The sequence below is a fragment of the Aulonocara stuartgranti genome (genome assembly GCF_965226115.1).
Source record: "Aulonocara stuartgranti genome assembly, chromosome: 22".
Classification (NCBI taxonomy): Eukaryota; Metazoa; Chordata; class Actinopteri; order Cichliformes; family Cichlidae; genus Aulonocara; species Aulonocara stuartgranti.
This window is the reverse complement of record NC_138957.1, coordinates 31194024-31215228: the sequence shown is the minus strand read 5'-3', so window position 1 is coordinate 31215228 and position 21205 is coordinate 31194024. Positions and strand designations below refer to the sequence as shown.

The following is a 21205-nucleotide window of genomic DNA, read 5'->3' as shown; positions in this document are numbered from 1 at the left end:
GATACACGAGGATTAAATCTGAACTTGGTTTTTGTTTGTTTGAGTTCATGAAACTGATGCAAAACTTTAGAGCTGTTGCTATTTTCCAACATTTTTCTGTAATTTAAATGATTAAATTCAAAGTTATTGTGACTCTTTTCTGTGTTTCAGATCTACCCTCTGTGTCCATTGAGGGATACGACCACAACTGGTACGTTGGCCGTTCTGATGCCACGCTGGTCTGCCTGGCTAACGCCAACCCCGAGCCCACAACAATCACCTGGACTGCGTAAGGGTCACACTTAATCCATCAGGATATCTGGGATGCTTTTTGTCTTATTGCCTTCTGCTTTTATTTACATTTTACTCCTAACCTTCTTGTAAATTGGGTTTTAGTTGTAATCCCTGCAGAAATGTGCCTGACAATCTTCTTTTTCGCTGTAATGGTAGTTAAGGGCAAATGGTGAGCCAGGTGTATGAGACAGGTGGGGTTTTTTGAAGGCCTGTTTGCCTGGTTGTTTATCAGCAACATTACACAGAAACTTCTCCGAGAGGAAGAATATGGGCAAAGGAAAAACCCACTAAATTACGTACAGATCTGGAACTTTTTCATTAAAATCACAAAACTGGGGCACTGGCCTTGGCAGAGGATGTTTCTTTGCCATGCTTTGGCAAAATATTTTTTTTAAGTAGACATTCAAATGCATTTGTGTTTTTTAAAAAAAGAAAAAAAAGTCGTTCTGATGGACAGATGGCTTGCTTTCTCTTTATGAATATTGAGCAGGGAGACAGAATGGCTGTTCGCATGATTTTTCACACATTACTGCCATCTTTGAATATTGCAGCAACAAACCATGTTCCTCAAACCACATTTTCTGTCTTTTCCCATTTTTTCTGTTTTTTTTTCTTTATTCTCCTTCTTTCTTTCATGATTTTGTCTTTTCAATTTTCCCCCTCATCTTATTTATCCAATTTCTCCAAATATATGACCTCGTCACTGCTTCCTTTTCGTCCCCACCGTCTCGTCTCGTCTTTTCTTGTTATCCCTGATTTACACAATGACTTACTTCTCCTGCTTTACTTCTTCATTACTTTTTTCCATTCCTCTCTGCTCTGATCCTTTGTGATCTCACCAAAAACCTGTACTCACGACCTCACTTTTATGTCCTCCCTGCTTCGCCTTCCTTCTCATCTTTTCCCCATCAACAGGGCTTCTGGTCCTTTGCCAGAAACAGTGGTGGTGGAGGGCAACAAGCTGACAGTGAGGAAGGTGGATGATGCTGTCAACACCACCTTCATCTGTGAGGTCAAGAATCGGCTCGGGTCCAGCAGGAACCAAATCACCACTGTTGTCATTGGTGAGTCTATTAACACAGTGACAACACACACACAAACAAGCACACACGCCTTGTATATGTGTGGACGTTTGCACAAATGAAATGGAAATCCATGTATATTTACCAGTCAATATGATGAATACACACTGGTGACCCAACACAATACTCCATCACACCCAGCAGGAATACAGCAAACAGCATGTGATCACTGCTTGCACACTCATACACTCACATACACACACACACACTGTGAGCCATGCTAGTTCCCTGACAATATTCCACATTGTCCCAGTGCACATATGCATGCACATATAGTCTCATACGCCTCTTCCGGTGGATGGATACACTTGCAGACACGCATGCACAGAAACATACATTTCTCTCTCACCCATGCACACATTCTGGGATCAGAGCTGATCTGAGAGCTGCAGGGATGCTGATCTCTCTCAGTCTTCACATCGGATTGTTTTTTTTAAATGTTTTCCTCCTCACTGGCCAAATTTTAGCGAGGCACAGTGGAGGCCTTTGATTGACCCTTTCCCCACAGCAGGGCCAAAATGCAAGACAAGGGCCGGTGTTTATAACCTCCGATCGAAAGCACTCTCTTGAAACTGAACTTTGCACGGCTACACTGCAGCGGGAATCTGTAGCTCTGCTGGATGCAAATTCAAAGTGAATTGTGGTGTATGATAGGCCCTTCTACAAGAGTTTTGGCCCTGCAGTGGATGCAGCGGTGCTGGGATTGTTGGACGATTCCCAGATTCTTTCAAGGGGTTCAAGTTGGTGTGAGCCAGTTTGCCCAGGTTTGGTTTTCTTCTTGTTTTTCTTTTTTTGTTTAGTTTTTTCTTACCTTTTCCTTTCATTGCATTTTTTTTGACTAACACTTACTAAACAAGGGAACTGAGTCGTTCACATTTTCTTTCCTCTTTCACCTTTGAATTTCTCCTTCTGGTAACAGTATAATGGTGGTGTCTGCATGCAGTCTTGATCTTTCTGCTGGGTCTTGACTTTTGACATTTACCAGTGAGATGATTTGGTCACTGTTGCCACGACTTTCGGTCACAGTTTCTTCTTCTACCCCCCCGCCTTCTGATGCTTCAATATACGAATCCTACACACATGCACACACCTCTAAACTCACAAGCACGCAAACACAAACCCAGGAACAAGTCTGGATGTTGAAATGCCTCATTGCACGTCAGCGGGCAGGCCTCAAATCTTGTTAGTGTCATTTTAATCACTGTGTGTGTGTGTGTGTTTCTACAGTGCACTCCACACTGACTGCTTGACTGGTCAAAATGTTTTTCTTTCTTCCTTCCACATTTTTTTTTAGAAGAATTTGTTAGCATAATCACCATGTGGAGCTTTACAACAAAGGAAGAGAAAACATAAAGAACAAAAATCATACACTCTTGCCAAAAGAGAGTGTGAAAACTACATTTAGAAAATCCGTGGGAAATCGGAGAAGGAGATTGGAATTGTTTCCTCTGAGAAAAAAGATTCTTTGTAGCCAGACGGTGCGCTGGGAGTGTGGGAGGTTCAGAAGTGGCTAAGCTGCTACTGTTCTTGCTCGAAGCATAGCATTGAGACTGACTCAAAGTATCACGGAGGGTATACTTTCCCCTACTAGCACACACACACACACACGCATAATACACATAAAATAAGAGTTAACGCTCTAAAATCCTTTACAGACACAAGTAAAACCTTCACGCTATCCGCACACACTTTAAACTCTTTGAGGACAGGCAAATGTTTCATCTTTCTAAGTAACTGACATCAAGCCCAGACTTTGTGATGGTTAAATGTGTCCTTGGTGTTTCAGGGTTTGCCTGTTTTCGACAGCAGCAAAACAGCTAGATGATATAAAGTAACAAAGCGACTTAATCTCTCATTTTTGGAATGCTTACTTATAGAATTTGAGTCCAGCTCTCAGAAGAAAAAGGCTTTTTGTTTGACTGCTTAGTTCTCCTCCCTTTTCTGCAACGTGACTGCTTGTGATGAATTATACAACTGAAGTAAAACTCAACAACGTGTTGATAGAATTTGACAGAGAACAGCCAAAGTGTCCTTAAACACCGTGGAAAATTCCCTTTTTTTGGAAAATGCGCATTCCATTGTTTCCACACAGGTCCAACATATCAGCTCAAGAATTTTCAGGCATCAGACATAAATCTTTGAAATGCATTTCATTTCAATGTCGTTCTTTACAACTGCTGGCCTATAATCAATAGGAGCTGGCAATGAAAGGAAAAAATGTCCTGCGCTTCTGAGTTAGACCATCTCATCAAAACCCCATAAATGACTTCGGCTGTCCAATCAAGGTTAAAGCACCTAAATTAAGGACTGAATTAGAATTACAATCACAGTCACTGATAAACCAAAACTAAAGCCTTAACGTCTGCTGGAGGTTTTCTACCTATCTAGCTTCTACAGTGTGACAGAATGATACAGAGGAAGACCTGTTATCAACAATAACATTTATCTGATAAAGCAAATAAATGATAAAACTGCCACAGCTTATCTGGGGAAGAGTGTTTACTTCTGTTTACTTCTGAAAGCTTTGATTAAATTATGTAAGTGTATAAGGCATTTAACAAAGGTGGAACTTATTTAATACATTTTATTTATTGAATTAGAAAATGGAGCCAGATCATCCAGCACCTGGTTGTGAACTGACAGTTTTAAGCCCAGACTTTGAGATGGTTAAATGTGTCCTTGGTGTTTCAGGGTTTGCTTTTTTTTCCACAGCAGCAAAACAGCTAGATGATATAAAGTAACAAAGCGACTTAATCTCTCATTTTTGCAACGTTTACTTATAGAATTTGAGTCCAGCACTCAGAAAAAACATCTTTTTGTTTGACTGCTTAGTTCTCATCCCTTTTCTGCAACGTGACTGCTTGTGAGGAATTAAACAACTGAAGTAAAACTCAACAACACACCATCAGGCATGAGCATGTTCAGTGATCTTTCTATGCTTATAATACTTTATATAAATATAAAAGTAATTTATGATTAAATCTTTGCCCCTTCAAGACACTGTGGCATTTATGAATATTGGCATTGTAAATGACATCAAATAAGCTCTTATTTGTGGTGAAAGCAGGTGAATCATGAACTGTAATGAGTCTTCTTCACTCCACCAGGTCTGTCATCAGATCCACGGCCCAGTGAATATTTCAATTTCTGTTCTTTTGCATTGGCCCAATTCGAAAAGAACCCTACCGGGAAAAGTCACAGCACTCCAGATGGCCAGTCTGCCACTGGTAGTGAATTACAACAGGAATGGATCATTTGATTCACCTTTGTAAAAATCATCATCAAACATTCGGCTCAATGACCGATTCACCGACATGTGAGTGGCTAATGAAAGCACACACCGAGAGTTGAACCACTGACTCTAGTGAGCTAATTAATCATGCTATGAGCAAAACATGATACTGTCAGTCTGATATGGTTTGAATCAAGCGATTTAACTTCCGGTGCTTTCAAATTTATGTGCAACTCGTGGTTTTCAGGAGGGAAATCATGCAACAGTGTGATATTCACCTTAATTATATGTTGGAGTGGTGTTCCTTTTTATACCGCCGGTATTTATGAAAAACACAAACCTCGGTGTTCCTTTTTGCCTTTCATTTTATACAGCTTCACGGTAAAACTCGTCCAATCATTCAACAATTACACCTTGCGCTGAGACATTTTTGGCATTAAATTGTGATTTCTCTCTAGTGACCCGTATCAACATGCATTTATTGAGCCAATTAGTTCAGCTCAGGCTACAGGTTTAGTCGAGGAAGGAGACCATTACAAGTAACCCTTTCACCAACGAGGTTGGCCGTATCAAAGGTCAGCGCAGTTATCGAATGCTGTGGAGGCTGGAGCCGTAATGAATTAAATTGTGGTTTGGTATGTTGTGATATAGCTAAACTGTGCTATACAGATACTTCACATTGTGACTCCAAGCTATAGCTATATTTAAAGAACTTCTACAGCACTTCTATAGTAGAGGTTTTACTGACTGTTGTTGAATTTATTAGGCATCATGTATTTTAAATTATTAAATCAGAGCGATACTGATTGTTGTTCTGCAGCTTGTGCTCTATTATTACAAATTCACCACTTGCCACTTGTGGCAGAAGCCAGTTCCAGTCTCTCAGCATGAGTTGTAAACCGTTTGGCATGGAAGACCCCAGCTTCCCATAATGTAACAGTTAATATCCCAGGCACTCTGTGTACACGGGCTCATAACGCCCTGCTAATTTCCCCGCTGAGAACTGTTAACATCTTTTCTCTGTTCTGCTAAATGGTAGATGAAAGTATCATGCTGTCTCGCTTTTCTGCTGCCGTCAAACAGCCGTCACGTGTCGTGATGTCCCACAGCCTCTGTTGCTTGGAGAAGGATGGAGAGGAGCTGTATTGTGGTAGAATTGGCTGTATATAAAAGATCGACTTGATTCTGGGAAAGTGAAGGAAATTTTGAAGTGATTTAAACCTGCATTTCTTCTGATTGTGACATTAAACTACCTCTCACTTTAAGAACTCAGCTCTCGATAGTTAGCTTGGTGCCTTACTTATTCCGAAATGATGCTATTTTTTGTAATTTTGTATACTATAGTCCCTTGTGAAATGTGAAAGGGACCTCTCGCTGATAGGATGCTACTTTATGAGCCTGGATAGAATAGGTTCATGTTTTAAATGCAGTCTGGATCGACTGTATAAGAAAGACCACAGTGATGGGGAAAGGGAAGTGAGGCAAAGGGAAAAGGGGTTGGAGAAAGGAAGGAAAGAAGGGGGGTCAAGACGAGTTAAAAGAAGAGCTTGAACCACTTGGAGGCATTTTGAGAGCCGTAATAAACACGGACACCCACACACAGCACACACTCTCCTGGCCCATTTCCCTCTCATCCATCTTAAGCTCTCAGGAATAAATGTTACTGTCATACAGCTCGAGATTTTTGTTTTTCGCTGATGAGAGTCAAGTGTGTAGAGCATCCCCCCGCCCAATATCCGCAGAGACTGATACACACAACTAAACACGCACACTCCAGCCCCACCCTGCATCCCATCCGTCAACATGCACATGATGCCAGCTATGCATGGCTTGCTTGGTTGCCACTGCGCCAGCTGGATCTGCCCAGTGCACCGTGCCCAGAGAGGAGAGTGGGAGACGGTATTGGCAGGAAAAAAAAAAAAAGATTGGCTTGGGGGCGAGGGTATGAGTTGGGGTGGGCAGTAGAATAAAGACAGCATGATTGCAGAAGGGCTCGAAACCGAGATAGAGGCAAGTGTTTGGGGCGAGGACGCTGTGATGGGGAGGTACAGACGGAGGTAACAGCAGGAGGAGAGTGGCAGGAAAGTCCTCCTAGGACTCTGATGGCTTCTGGTCCAGTCTGAAAGAGTGAGCTGGCAGGAGGCTGTGACCCCCTCTGTCCTCTATCCCTCAGCCCATCACTCCACCTCCCACACCCCCCCATACAAAAAAGTCCTTTCATGGGGGAGTCCAGCTGGCAGTGGGCTGGGGGCGGTTGTTGCTGTTCAACACACACACACACACACACCCTCATATTCACACCCTTATACACATTTATACACACAGTCACATCTGAGTGGACCAGTGGAGAAGCATTTCCTGGATCGCCTGCAGCAAGTGAGATAGCCGTCCACTGGAAAGATACATACTCACTGTGCAGACACATCACATACACAACAATGTTTTACACATGCACACACAGACAAATTGGACCGTGGCGCTCTGTGCATAAAGTAATCAGACGATCTAGCCATAGGGGAAAATGCTGGCACCAACTCTCTATGACATAAAGCCTGGGTTAACCTCTGTACAAGCTAAATGAATCACACATAGGTTTGAATCACACATTCAAAGATTAGGTACAGGTTAAGCTATAGTCACTTGGTGTTCGCTCGCTCTGTGGTAGAGTATCACTTCCTGTTCCTGCTCAAACACAGTGGTGTTTCTGAGTAGCTTATTTGCTTAGCGATTTAATTAACAACTTTTAAATACATTCTTCTTTCATAGTATAATCTTCACGTGCTTCCTCCGAAGCACACTTTCTGTGTACTCACTACCTAATTTATAGCCAAAGTATTCACTCACTGTCTCTGTACTGTCTCGCTAGCCTAGCCTAGCTCGTAGCCGACTCATTAGCACCATGGCTACTTCACCTGTCCCTCCTGCACTTTCTTGCTCATTGTGTCAGATGTTTAGTTACTCCTCGGCCTCCTTTAGCAGTAATGATATCTGTAACAAATGTAGCATATTTGCAGCGCTGGAGGCCAGGATTACTGAATTGGAGACTCGGCTTCGCACCCTTCATTCACCCGCAGCTAGCCAGGCCCCTGTAGCTGGTGCAGCCGAAAATAGCGTAGGCCCCGCTAGCTGTTCCCCGGCAGGTCCCAAGCAGCTGGGGAATCAGGGCGGCTGGGTCACGGTGAGGAGGAAGCATAGTCCTAAACAGAAGCCCCAGGTACACCACCAACCCGTTCATGTGTCTAACCGTTTTTCCCCACTCGGCGACACACCCGCCGGGGGTCAAACTCTGGTAATTGGCGATTCTGTTCTCAGACATGTGAAGCTAGAGACACCGGCAACCATAGTCAATTGTCTTCCAGGGGCCAGAGCAGGCGACATTGAAGGAAATTTAAAACTGCTGGCTAAGGGTAAACGTAAATTCAGTAAAATCATAATTCACGTCGGCAGTAATGACACCCGGTTACGCCAATCGGAGGTCACTAAAATCAATATTGAATCGGTGTGCAACTTTGCCAAAACAATGTCGGACTCTGTAGTTTTCTCTGGTCCCCTCCCCAATCAGACCAGGAGTGACATGTTTAGCCGCATGTTCTCCTTAAATTGCTGGCTGTCTGAGTGGTGTCCCAGAAACGATGTGGGCTTCATAGATAATTGGCAAACCTTCTGGAGGAAACCTGGTCTTGTTAGGAGAGACGGCATCCATCCCACTTTGGATGGAGCAGCTCTCATTTCTAGAAATATGGACAAATTTATTAAACCCCCCAAAATATGACTATCCAGAGTTGGGACCAGGAAGCAGAGTTGCAGTCTTACACGCTTCTCTGCAGCTTCTCTCCTCCTGCTACCCCCCCAAAAACCCATCTCCATAGAGACTGTGTCAGCTTCCAAAAAGACAAAAAACAAACTAAAAACCAGCAACAAACAACTTAAACATAAACAATCACAAAGAAAGAACAATACAGTATCCACATCTGAACCAAAGAGTAAAACAGTGAAATGTGGATTATTAAATATTAGGTCTCTCTCCTCCAAGTCTCTGTTAGTACATGACTTAATAATTGATCAACAAATTGATTTACTCTGCCTTACAGAAACCTGGTTGCAGCAGGATGATTATGTTAGTTTAAATGAATCAACACCCCCGAGCCATTCTAACTACCAGAAATCTCGAAGCACAGGCCGAGGGGGCGGTGTGGCAGCAATTTTTCACACCAGCCTATTAATTAATGAAAGACCAAGACAGACTTTTAATTCATTTGAAAGCCTGATGCTTAGCCTTGTCCACCCCAGCTGTGAAACTCAGAAACCAGTCTTACTTGTTATCATCTATCGTCCACCTGGGCCTTACACAGAGTTTCTGTCTGATTTCTCAGACTTTATATCTAATTTAGTTCTGAGCTCAGATAAAATAATTATTGTGGGTGATTTTAACATCCATGTAGATGCTAAAAATGACAGCCTCAACATGGCATTTAATCTGTTATTAGACTCAATTGGTTTCTCTCAAAATGTAAAAGAACCCACCCACCACTTTAATCACACTCTAGATCTTGTTTTAACATATGGCATCGAACCTGAACATTTAACAGTGTTTCCTGAAAACCCTCTCCTGTCTGATCATTTCCTGATAACATTTACTTTTACAATAATTGATTACACAGCGGTGAAGAGTAGACTTTATCAAAGTAGATGTCTTTCTGAAAGCACTGTAACTAAGTTTAAGAATATAATCCACCCACTGTTATCATCTCCAATGCCCTGTACCAACACAGAGCAAAGCAGCTATCTGAACGCTACCCCAACAGAGGTCGATTATCTTGTTAATAATTTCACCTCCTCACTACGTACGACTCTGGATACTGTAGCTCCTGTGAAAACTAAGGCCTCAAATCAGAAGTACCTGACTCCGTGGTATAATTCTGAAACACGTACCCTAAAGCAGATGACTCGTAATCTGGAGAGGAAATGGCGTGTCACAAATCTAGAGGATCATCATTTAGCCTGGAGAAATAGTTTGCTGCTTTATAAGAAAGCCCTCCGCAAAGCCAGAACATCTTACTATTCATCACTGATTGAAGAAAATAAGAACAACCCCAGGTTTCTCTTCAGCACTGTAGCCAGGCTGACAAAAAGTCAGAGCTCTTTTGAGCCAACCATCCCTTTAACGTTAACTAGTAATGACTTCATGAACTTCTTCACAAATAAAATTTTTATCATTAGAGAAAAAATTACCAATAATCATCCCACAGATGTAATATTATCTACAGCTACTCTTAGTACCATTGATATTAAGTTAGACTCTTTTTCTCCAATTGATCTTTCTGAGTTAACTTCAATAATTACTTCCTCCAAACCCTCAACGTGTCTTTTAGACCCCATTCCTACAAAACTGCTCAAAGAAGTCCTGCCATTAATTAATTCTTCGATCTTAAATATGATCAACCTATCTCTAATAATCGGCTATGTACCACAGGCCTTCAAGCTGGCTGTAGTTAAACCTTTACTCAAAAAGCCATCTCTAGACCCAGCAGTCTTAGCTAATTATAGGCCAATCTCCAACCTTCCTTTCATATCAAAAATCCTTGAAAGAGTAGTTGTCAAACAGCTAACAGATCATCTGCAGAGGAATGGTTTATTTGAAGAGTTTCAGTCAGGTTTCAGAGCTCAGCACAGCACAGAAACAGCTTTAGTGAAGGTTACAAATGATCTTCTTATGGCCTCTGACAGTGGACTCATCTCTGTGCTTGTCCTGCTAGACCTCAGTGCAGCGTTCGATACTGTTGATCATAATATCCTATTAGAGCGATTAGAACATGCTGTAGGTATTACAAGTACTGCACTGCAGTGGTTTGTATCATATCTATCTAATAGACTCCAATTCGTGCATGTAAATGGAGAGTCCTCTTCACACACTGAGGTTAATTATGGAGTTCCACAGGGTTCAGTGCTAGGACCAATTCTGTTTACATTATACATGCTTCCCTTAGGCAGTATCATTAGAAGACATAGCATACATTTTCACTGCTATGCAGATGACACCCAGCTCTATCTGTCCATGAAGCCAGATAACACACACCAATTAGTTAAACTGCAGGAATGTCTTAAAGACATAAAGACCTGGATGGCCGCTAACTTTCTGCTTCTTAATTCAGATAAAACTGAGGTTATTGTACTCGGCCCTGAAAATCTTAGAAATATGGTATCTAATCAGATTCTTACTCTGGATGGCATTACCTTGGCCTCCAGTAACGCGGTGAGGAACCTTGGAGTCATTTTTGACCAGGACATGTCCTTCAATGCACATATTAAACAAATATGTAAGACTGCTTTCTTCCATTTGCGCAACATCTCTAAAATTAGAAATATCCTGTCTCAGAGTGACGCTGAAAAACTAGTTCATGCATTTATTACTTCCAGGCTGGACTACTGTAATTCATTATTATCAGGATGTCCAAAAAACTCACTGAAAAGCCTTCAGCTAATCCAAAATGCTGCAGCAAGAGTCCTGACAGGGACTAGAAAGAGAGAGCATATTTCTCCTGTTTTGGCTTCCCTTCATTGGCTTCCTGTTAAATCCAGAATTGAATTCAAAATCCTGCTCCTCACATACAAGGTCTTAAATAATCAGGCCCCATCTTATCTTAATGACCTTGTAGTACCATATCACCCTATTAGAGCGCTCCGCTCTCGCTCTGCAGGCCTACTTGTTGTTCCTAGAGTATTTAAAAGTAGAATGGGAGGGAGAGCCTTCAGTTTTCAGGCCCCTCTTCTGTGGAACCAGCTTCCAGTTTGGATTCGGGAGACAGACACTATCTCTACTTTTAAGATTAGGCTTAAAACGTTCCTTTTTTCTAAAGCATATAGTTAGGGCTGGACCAGGTGACCCTGAATCCTCCCTTTGTTATGCTGCAATAGATGTAGGCTGCCGGGGGATTCCCATGATGCATTGAGTTTTTCCTTTCCAGTCACCTTTCTCACTCACTATGTATTAATAGACCTCTCTGCATTGAATCATATCTGTTATTAACCTCTGTCTCTCTTCCACAGCATGTCTTTATCCTGTCTTCCTTCTCTCACCCCAACCGGTCGCAGCAGATGGCCGCCCCTCCCTGAGCCTGGTTCTGCCGGAGGTTTCTTCCTGTTAAAAGGGAGTTTTTCCTTCCCACTGTCGCCAAAGTGCTTGCTCATAGGGGGTCATATGATTGTTGGGTTTTTCTCTGTATCTATGAAGCGCCTTGAGGCGACTTTTGTTGTGATTTGGCGCTATATAAATAAAATTGAATTGAATTGAATTGAACTAAGCAAAGGAATTGTTGTAATGAAGTGTTTTATATTAAAGATGAGTACTGTACAAATTTTGCATTAATCTCAACAGCAGCCTGGAAAAAAGTCGTACATCTTTTTATAATGATTTAAAGGCCCTTCTATTCAACCTTGGAAATTAGTGCCTTAAATGCTGTGATGCATTGCACTGCAAAATTACTGTGCTGTTCTCCCTGTAAAAATGTAGTGTTAAATAGAAAATGAAGAAAAAAATACTGAACATTTTCTTTTCCATGAGTCTCAGTGGCCAGCGAGACTTCAGATAGCTTGGTTTTATTCCCTTCATTATCATCATCATCATTCACAAAGATAACAGGAAACACGAAGAAAGGAAGATGCTCAGACAAGGACTTTATTTGTGGCTCTTCAGCCTTTTTAACAATGAGGACACACATTTTGTTCCAGCAGCTAATAAATTTGGGGGTAACTCCAGGACTCTCTCATTGGATTAGAGATTTTCTAGCTGATCTTCTGCAGAAAGTCCGTATTAATCATGTTTATCTGGTGAAACCATTGTTGATATGGCAACCAATCTTTGGTATGTTTTATCACCATTGTTTTTTTTTTTTAAATATGACATAGAGCTACAGGTCATGTTGCTGATTGCAGCAAAATGGAACAACCTCCACAGGATTTTCAGAACAATCATTAGTTGGCAACAAACCTCATTAGATAAGTTGCCATTTGAGGGAAGCCTAGTCCATTGTTGCTGACCTACAACAGCCTCTTTGTTCTGATTTTAAATGCCCTCAGAACATCATTATGGGATGCCTCCACTAAAAAGGTGCCTGAGCGATCATTTGTGCCAAACGCAATCAGCGCACTGAATAATAAGACGAGGCAGGCACAGTGAAATAAACCTCATCAGATGACCTGACTATCGAAGTTGCCAATAATTTGTTGCTGATCAGTCTGTTGATTAATTATTTAACTATTTCAGAAGAGAGAAAAGTGGAAGGTTAATGCCCAACCTTTAGCCTCTGTCTTTAGTGCCACATGTATCTGAGGCTCTCGTAACTGTACAGAGGAGCATCTCTGTAGTATGTGATACACTATGCATCTCAGGCTTTGGTAAAGTAAGTAAAGACTTAAACCCTTAAACTGTCCTTCCAGCTCTTTGGGGCCTCCTGTATAGCTGATGTCTTGCTGCAGTAACAGACAGAGAAAGACCGCCTGTTTAGACTTCTAGTAAGATCTTATCTAATCTTCATGCCTTGATTAAGCTGATTCAGTTTCACTTAATTTGCACCCGAGGGTATAAAACTATAGCGTTGAAAAGAACAACACTCCTTCCTAGAGAACATCTTGTAGCTGTGGGAGGTGTGGATGAAAAGTTCAGTTGTGGTTTGTGCTTGGACTAGATAATTGCCTACTGCTTTACAAAGCTGGAAAACTGAGTGACTGAGATGGGGACGTGTGGCAGTATTCAGTGATTAAATACATATACTATTTTGTAAGAAAATCCTTTGCTTGCTTTATTTAGTCTTGAAGCTTCAGAGAGATTTCCCTATTGGATGATTTAGCTTGGCGTTGTTTCTTCTCCAAGTAGTTTGTGGAAATTTGTGCACCTTGCAGTTTCTTTGTTTTTACCTTATTATTATCACGACCTGTCTGTGACTGGCCTGTCTGCTTCAAAACATACAGCTGTGATTTATCACTGGTTCTGTCAAAATTGCAAGAAAAAAAACAAACAGAGCTGTCAGAGCTCCACTGCAAGACAGCGTGGTATGTCTGCGTGTGACTATTAAGAAATGTGTCTCCCAAAGCAAGATGTGCCTAAAATAATAACACATTCTACATCATTTGTTTTTTTCACCGAGAACAAAAAGTATGATGTTAGAGAAGCATTAACGAGAAGATTGCACTTGTCCTAAAGTGCTTTAAATAAAATAAAAACATTTTACAAGGCAGCAAGAAAAAGCAGAACAGAAACAGAAAGTCTTTAAAAGTGACTGATCTTTTCTGCCAGGTCGTTCGACAGCTGAGAGTCATTGTGATGTATGAACAAATTTAGTTTTGCTCAAGAGAAGTTGTAAAATTGTTTGATTTTTAAATAAAAGCAAGATGGATAAAAGGTTTAAATACAACAACAAAACGCAGTTTGTTCATATCCTCGACGTAATCAAGTATAATTAATGTCCATGATGTGAAAATTCATTTAGGATTTCACTGTGACTTTCAGACTTGGTAATTACTGATCTCCTATCACTTGTGTTTTTCTAACACCTCAGATGAATCTTGGCAGTAACACGGGGAGTCATTTAATCTAGATGAGCTTCATTTCCACTCTGAAATCATTTTACAGTTGAGCTCAATTTCCCAAAAATATATGTGTGTGTGTGTGTGTGTGTGTGTGTGTGTGTGTGTGTGTGTGTGTGTGTGTGTGTGTGTGTGTGTGTTATTTTCCTGGACAATCAGAAACAAAGCCAAAAAGATCTGATAAAAACTTCCAGAAAGCTGAGAGAGAACCCTGCTTTCGCGCCCTCAGAGTGACTGCTGGGGCCGCAGCCATGCAAGGGTAACGTCTGTCAGGGAGATAAGAGCTGAGGAGAAGGCCTTCAGGCTATGGCTTATCACACACATACCTGGAGGGAATACACAAACACACACATACGCCTTAGACAGGGGTGAGAAGTCTTTCACATAGAGAGATTTGAGTTGGGGGGAGGTTTATATCTCACCTCTGTATCACTGGGCACCCGACAGCTGTAACTTTAGTCTGTTTCTCTGTCTCAGAGCAGGATGACCTTCCAGACAACAGATTACCACCACCAGTGTGGGGCCTCCAAGAAACAGAGACTGTGAAACTGTGAATTTCCACTGCTACATATTTGTTGTCTATGACTAGAGCTTTTTGTGTGACTGACCCAAGGCGATCAGTGGAAAAGGTTACTGTGAAGTTTGTAATAATTGAACACTGGTGTAAAATCGTCGTATCTCCTGTTCGTAGAGTTTCGGCGCTCAATGGCAGACTTTTGTAGAGCCACAATGACCTTAGGACTCAAAGGAGGCTATCCCATGAAACGTATTGGTGTAATTTGTCGTTTTAACTTTTTCAGAAAGATGTTGGGCTAACAGCATTCTTCTAATGTTTTTTAAAAAATTATATTATAACACAGTTATACTCCATTTGTTCTCTGGGGGCCAATCAAGTTTCACTTTGACAACTTGACCATTTTCTGCCTCACTAAGTAGGGATGGGAATGATCAGAATTTAATGATTCCAATTCCATCATCAATATCACATATCAATTTTATTCCTTATCGATTCTCTCTGGCTCCGCTTTGAGAGTCACCACCATCGCTAAGCAGTATATCAAAGACATTAGACATTAGATTGCTTTAGTGTTTCTATGTAAAATGACCAAAACACATCATCTCATAATTACCAGTTATAACAATATAAACCTATAGGCTACAGTCCAACACCAAGAAAATGTCCATATGTCCATATCCACGCTTTACACTGTGCTATTATTTTCATCCTCTGGCACATTAACTGAAATCAGCTGATTTTAGCGCAAGTGCAAGTAGAGATTAACAATTGGTTCTCGATTCCCATCCCTGTCACTAAGTTTCCAGTTAATGTTCAGCTGTAACCAAAGCCATTCCCAATGACATGCAGTAGCAGCTATTAAACAGAGTGAAATAAGGTATTTGCCTCTTAGGTTTATTGTCAGTTCTTGTGTCAAACTAATATAGTTTGGCAATTTTTTATGAATTTCATAAGATAAGGGAAATGCATTTAATTTATTTAGATTCAGTCATTGAGGACTAACCCTTATTTTCACTGAATTTTCACTAAAATATTTTTCTTTGTTCATTAACCGGCCCCTGACCTGCTGTAATGCTTAGAAAATGGCCCCTGGCAACACAGGTTTAGCATCCCTGAGTATTGTGAAGAATGCCAAGTAAAACTGAAGCACAGAGTATTCGACAGCAGCCTGTAGTAAATGCTGCATAACAGACCTTACATTCAGTTTAATATATAATCAGTTGGTGCCAAAGCAACTAATAAACTTTAACGTAGTGTGGCTAAAAAGCATTTTGTATTTTGAGCTCTACATAAAGTGACAGTCATAACAGAAGAAACAGAAAAGGGGAAAATTGTGAGCAAGCAAGTAAATCACAACACATAAGTGAGCAATTATCTGCTCTGTCTCTTGCAGTTATCGAATATTATATGTGTATATATAATGTGGAGACTAATTACGCCTCTCCAATGCAATGCAGAGGCTGCTCTTGCTCAGTAGGATGTTTATACAACTGTGTGGGAGTAGACTTTCTGACATGCTGGCAATTAAAATGTTTATTATTATTCTTTGGAGGCAGTGTGCTCTTTAAATGCAAAGGTTTGGTATAATTTCATTAAAGTAAAAAAACTTACTCTACTACTATGAAAAGTGGAGATGCACCATCCAAGTTAGAGCAGAGTGGAGGCCAAGAATCAAGCATTAAGATCTCATTGCAGCGTAATAACTCTCTGTGTCTGTAATTCATTTAACATAATGTAAGTATAGCACAGTGCCTCTTGTTCCTCTCTATGTAGTGCAAGACAACAGCATTGGAATGATAATAGATGTGTTTTTGAAGCAGGAGGGTAGGTAGAGACATGAGGGCTTTTAACCAAAAGGTCAAAAGTTTAGTCCCAACATCAGCCTGTGAGCATGTGCCAGCAGCTGCATGGCCTTTCCAAGGTACTGCATCTCCACTCCCTCAGTGTGTCTGTAGACACTGGTTAGAACTAAAATGTCAAACATATCCATGTAAACTCCAATGCTGAATTACAGGCAGAACATCAGAAATGAAACTCTAGTATATTACATGGGAAATGTAGCAAAAAAGCATTTAAAACAAGGTCTCTGGTCCAAAGAGTTTACCATTCAGTAAAACTATAATTAACAAAAGTGGGTAGAGTGATATTTAGGAAAATTCTTGTTCTGTGTTGTAGGTACAAAAATGACACCTAATTAGGATTAGGCCTGTAATTAGCTTAAAATACTAACATGGAGCATAATGGCTGTAAATTTGTGAGAGTGGCTGTGTGGTACAGGAACAAATTAGCAGAATTAACAGAGGGATTAGGCCTTTGATTAACTGAAAATGAACCAAAATAGGGTTCAAAAGGTGAAAACACAGAAACTGAGAGGATGCTGGTGCCACAGACTAAAAAGTGTTGTTATTCCAAGTCTCACTGCTAGATTATTTTCTGGGAAGCAAGCCAAGAATTTTGTGTTACACTCTTAGCTGTCTGCGGTCCTGTTTTTTGTCCTTCAAGACAGTGACAAAGAATAAAACTGAGATGCCACATTTTTCAACAACGGAGCTTTTTTGGCGGTTCTTTTCACAGACGCAGCAGCATCGCTTCCTACAGGTGGTGTTTGTGTTTTGTTCCCTGGAACAGGCAGGAGTCAGACGAAAGCCACCGCCAGCTGAGATTAAGCAAGCGTCGAGTTGTGAATAAGAAAAACTGTTTAAAATTGTCTGGAATTATTCTTCCATTTCTGTGCTCCTGTGATGTAACTCTTTAACATTTGTTGCAGATAAAAAAGCTTTCCCACTGTGTTGTTTAAAAGTTTTTTTTCCCATTTTTTAAAATTCTACTTAATTGATATTACATGACCCTGTTGGCCAGTTTTGAAGCGTGTGATATGTCGACGAGACTTTCTCAGGATTACAGTATTTCATTCTTAGCTTTGAAGTGACCAGTGTGTGGACTTGGCTAGCTGAAATGTTAATGTTGTTCTTTAAAGGAGCCACTTGTGGTTAAATTCCAGTCAAGAACCTTCTCTTAATTGAATTCCAATCAGCTAATCTCCATCTCGACTTTGAAATAGATCCATCTGATCGAAACGGGTACATTATTGATATGAGTCAGAGTTGGAAAAGAAGCCGAGGGGCCGAAGGGGTTGAGTGTTGTGTGGTATGTGGTTTAAATATTTTAAAATGGGGTATTCGTTTTTTTACCTGAATATTTCACGCTTGGGGCCCGCGTGGGTTGATGCAGTCAAGACTTTCCCTTTTACTACAGCAGTCAAAAGAGAAGGGTGAGCTCATTGAGAGAGCTGAGCCAAGCCAGGCACTGCTGGTTTCAATCAGGGAGAGGCAGCATGTGGGTGACCCTTGAATGCACAAACGAGCACACGCTTACACATGCTCATGATGCACTGTATCCACCTCCCCTGGGCTTTTATCCCATTTCTTCGTGTCTCGCTTTTCAGTGTTTGTGGGTTTCTGAATCTCGCGTCCAAATCCAAACTTCTTCAGCTGTCTGGCTCCAGGCAAAATTACATGTAATAGTTGACTAAATACATTTCAAATAATGTATACAGCACATCATGAATATCACCCATAGCCTGTGTGCTCTATATACACCGCTGTGGATTTTTGTGGTACAAATCACCATCCTGCGATTTAAATGCACAAGCCCACAGTGTACTTATGTTTCGTATCTGCTTCGGCACACACGTTTATTTTGTTTTATTTTGTTATATGCACATTTGCTGTTGCACAGGCTCATTCTTCACTGGACTCAGGGTCAGATGTTACCTGCAACTGAAGCTTGGTGAGGGAGCAGTTCATGATTACCTCTGTGCTTCTGCGGCTGCTTTCTATTTCAATGTTAAAGACCCTGGGCCACAACTCAGCCACTCTCTTAGCTTTGTTTTTTTTTATTTTTATTTTTTCATTTTTTAATGCAGTTCATTCCTGCACACAGGTGCCGATAGTCACAAGAATACACACACGTGCACAGACACTTACATAAGCAGATAGAGCGCATGCACATACACACACTAACAAACTCCATCGAGACAAACACAAGCATGCACAGACACACAAATACTTGCAGAAGATCCAATTTGTGTTGAGGGCTTAGTCACTTTTCTCATTTCTCTCAGCGTTGCAACTGTGGGCTATTCCCTTCTGGCATGACGCATCCAAAAAGCTCAATAAACCGCCCATCTCGCTCTCCTCGTGTGTATGTGTGTGTTTATTTTTGTGTGTTTGTAATAATGAGCCAGACAGACTGGGTAGTGTCTAATCCTGCAGACCAGCTCACTGTCTTTCAATTAGCTAGCAGGGCTTGTTCAAGGCCAGGCTGGGTCAGACGGCTATCACAAACTGAAGCTAATCCACTATGAACTGATCAATGCAGAGAGAGGGAGAAGGTGTGGGAGGTTAACAGGGAGCGAGAGAAGGAGGGGTGTAAGGTTAGACGATTTGCATATAGACCTCTAGGCAGGTAAATGAAGGCAGGAAAGAGGAAATGAAGGGAAAACTGACCAGAGAAAATGAAGAGGGCAGGAGAGGATTGAAAAAGCTCAGTAAGTGCTGCATACGGACAATGGTCATCAGGCCAGAACTTAGTACTCAGCATCAAAAATTGATTCTTCATCCTCCTGCATAGCTTGCTACCTGTCTGATTGTATTCATGATCAATTGTAGCAAAATAATAGCCACAAAAATGGCAGCCATAGTAGAGTTGTACCTTGGGCGCTGTGACATTTTAACAATTGTATTTCTTAAAGCATTGAACATCCATGAATATATCTTGATGTCTGCTCTCACAACAAGATATACCATAGTCGTTAATCAGGTCTGCAGTGCAGGATAATATTGCTGTCTTGGTGTGTACATTTAAGTTTAGTGCCCCTGATCATATTCATGGGCAGAGGTGGACAGGGAGAGCTGGATCTATCTGAACTGAGCAAAAGTATGCAAGCACACACTGGTTTCCTTTCCCCTCGTTCACCTTTGCTATTTCTCTCTGCTCTCTTGGGCCCCTTTAAACCCCCCCCGCCTCCTCCCTCACTCACCCTTGTCTTTCACTCTCCTCTCTTCCGTGGTCCAGATTTGCTTAGAAATGAGTCATCCAACCACAAATCGCCCCATTTAAGAGGGAGGGAGCAGTGGAGGAGTGGTGGGTGACTTGGAGAGGGAGATGAATTGAGTGCGAGTGGGTGAGAGGGATTGAGAGAGAGAGAGAGGGAAGAGGGAGGCTGATGGCTGTTTTTCACTCAGCTGGTTTTGTTGATCAGTATCAGCAGCCAAGGTCTGGATGCAATCAGCTCCCTGCATTCAGCCAAGCAGAATGAGGCTAAAAATATATGTGACAGTGCACAACGCTGGCGCACACGCACACACGGATACTGTATCCAAATGGCATACGCACAGAGTGGCAGCAGTGCAAGTTCAATACATAATGCAGCACAGGCAGGGTGTAGAGGTAAGAGGACTTACCGGGGTTTTGGATTATGACACATGAGACTGCCGGTGCTCACATGTGTGTGCGTCTTTGTGCATGTGTCCGTGTCTATTAGCCAGGCTGTGCGATGAATTAATGAAGCTACAGACATGTAGGTGTGAGACATCACACTAATTATGCCAGCAGTGCTGTAGCCTCGCCATCAATAATGTTCATTAAACTACTGAACCCACTCAGGTTGACAGCTCTGGGTACGAGTGTGTGGAGAGCGAGTGTGTACGTACTGTATGCGTGTAACTGAAAAAGACTTACGCACACAAGCAGTGAGTAAGCACCACACTTGGATGATGGATCACCGCAGATTTGCATTAAACGCTTCTTCATGTGGACACGGCTGGCAGACAAAGACATTTTTTTATCATCTCTTCGTGTCCAAAGTTTTAGGCGGACTCCATAATCAATAAAAAAAAAAGAACTAAAACATCCCACTCATAGCTGTCTTTCATTTACATAATATGCAGAATTTTCATAGTCGGAGAGGTGATGTGATTCTTGACAAATAAATGCATTCACACCACACATGGGTGGAGCATTTAACTAAAACCGCTTTTTGTATGCTTTTGGCATATAAGTGAAAACAGTGTCATTAAAGCTCCAACAAAAAACCACTGAAAATAAGACTCACTGCCATGCTGCAAGACCATGTGGTTCAGTTTGTTAAAAGTATGTTCCAACTGCAGCACTTCACCCAAAATTCCAGGGTTGTAGTACATTTATTTTGATACCTAATAGCAAGCAGTTTCTCATCTCTGTAAAGCTGAGTGTTAACAAATTGAACCCCTGGGAAGCTGCAGCCCTGACCAATACTCAGTTGTTGCTTCATGTGTCCTCTCAGTGAGGGCTATAAACACAAATGGTAGAGGCAGTGAAATCTTTCCTTTCTTTCCCAGCAATTCTCTAACATGACAGCATGTGAACTACCGAGAAGTGTCCGGTAAATGAGCTTGTTGAGAGTGTTGTGACTTTTATTTACAAGCTGTGGTTTTCTTGTAATCAGGGAGCAAGAAAATAAATGAACAGTATAAAAAA

General features: G+C 41.4%; 1 protein-coding gene across 3 annotated transcripts in view; it reads left to right on the top strand.

Moving 5' to 3' along the window:
• Positions 1–21205, top strand: part of LOC309698698 (poliovirus receptor-like) — a 366820-nt gene that overhangs the window by 155592 nt on the left and 190023 nt on the right. For all 3 annotated transcript variants that reach the window (XM_082521330.1, XM_082521329.1, XM_082521328.1), the window contains exons 5-6: positions 151–268; positions 1189–1337. In XM_082521330.1, the coding sequence (XP_082377456.1) occupies positions 151–268; positions 1189–1337 (267 nt within the window). The remainder of the gene's footprint in view (positions 1–150; positions 269–1188; positions 1338–21205) is intronic.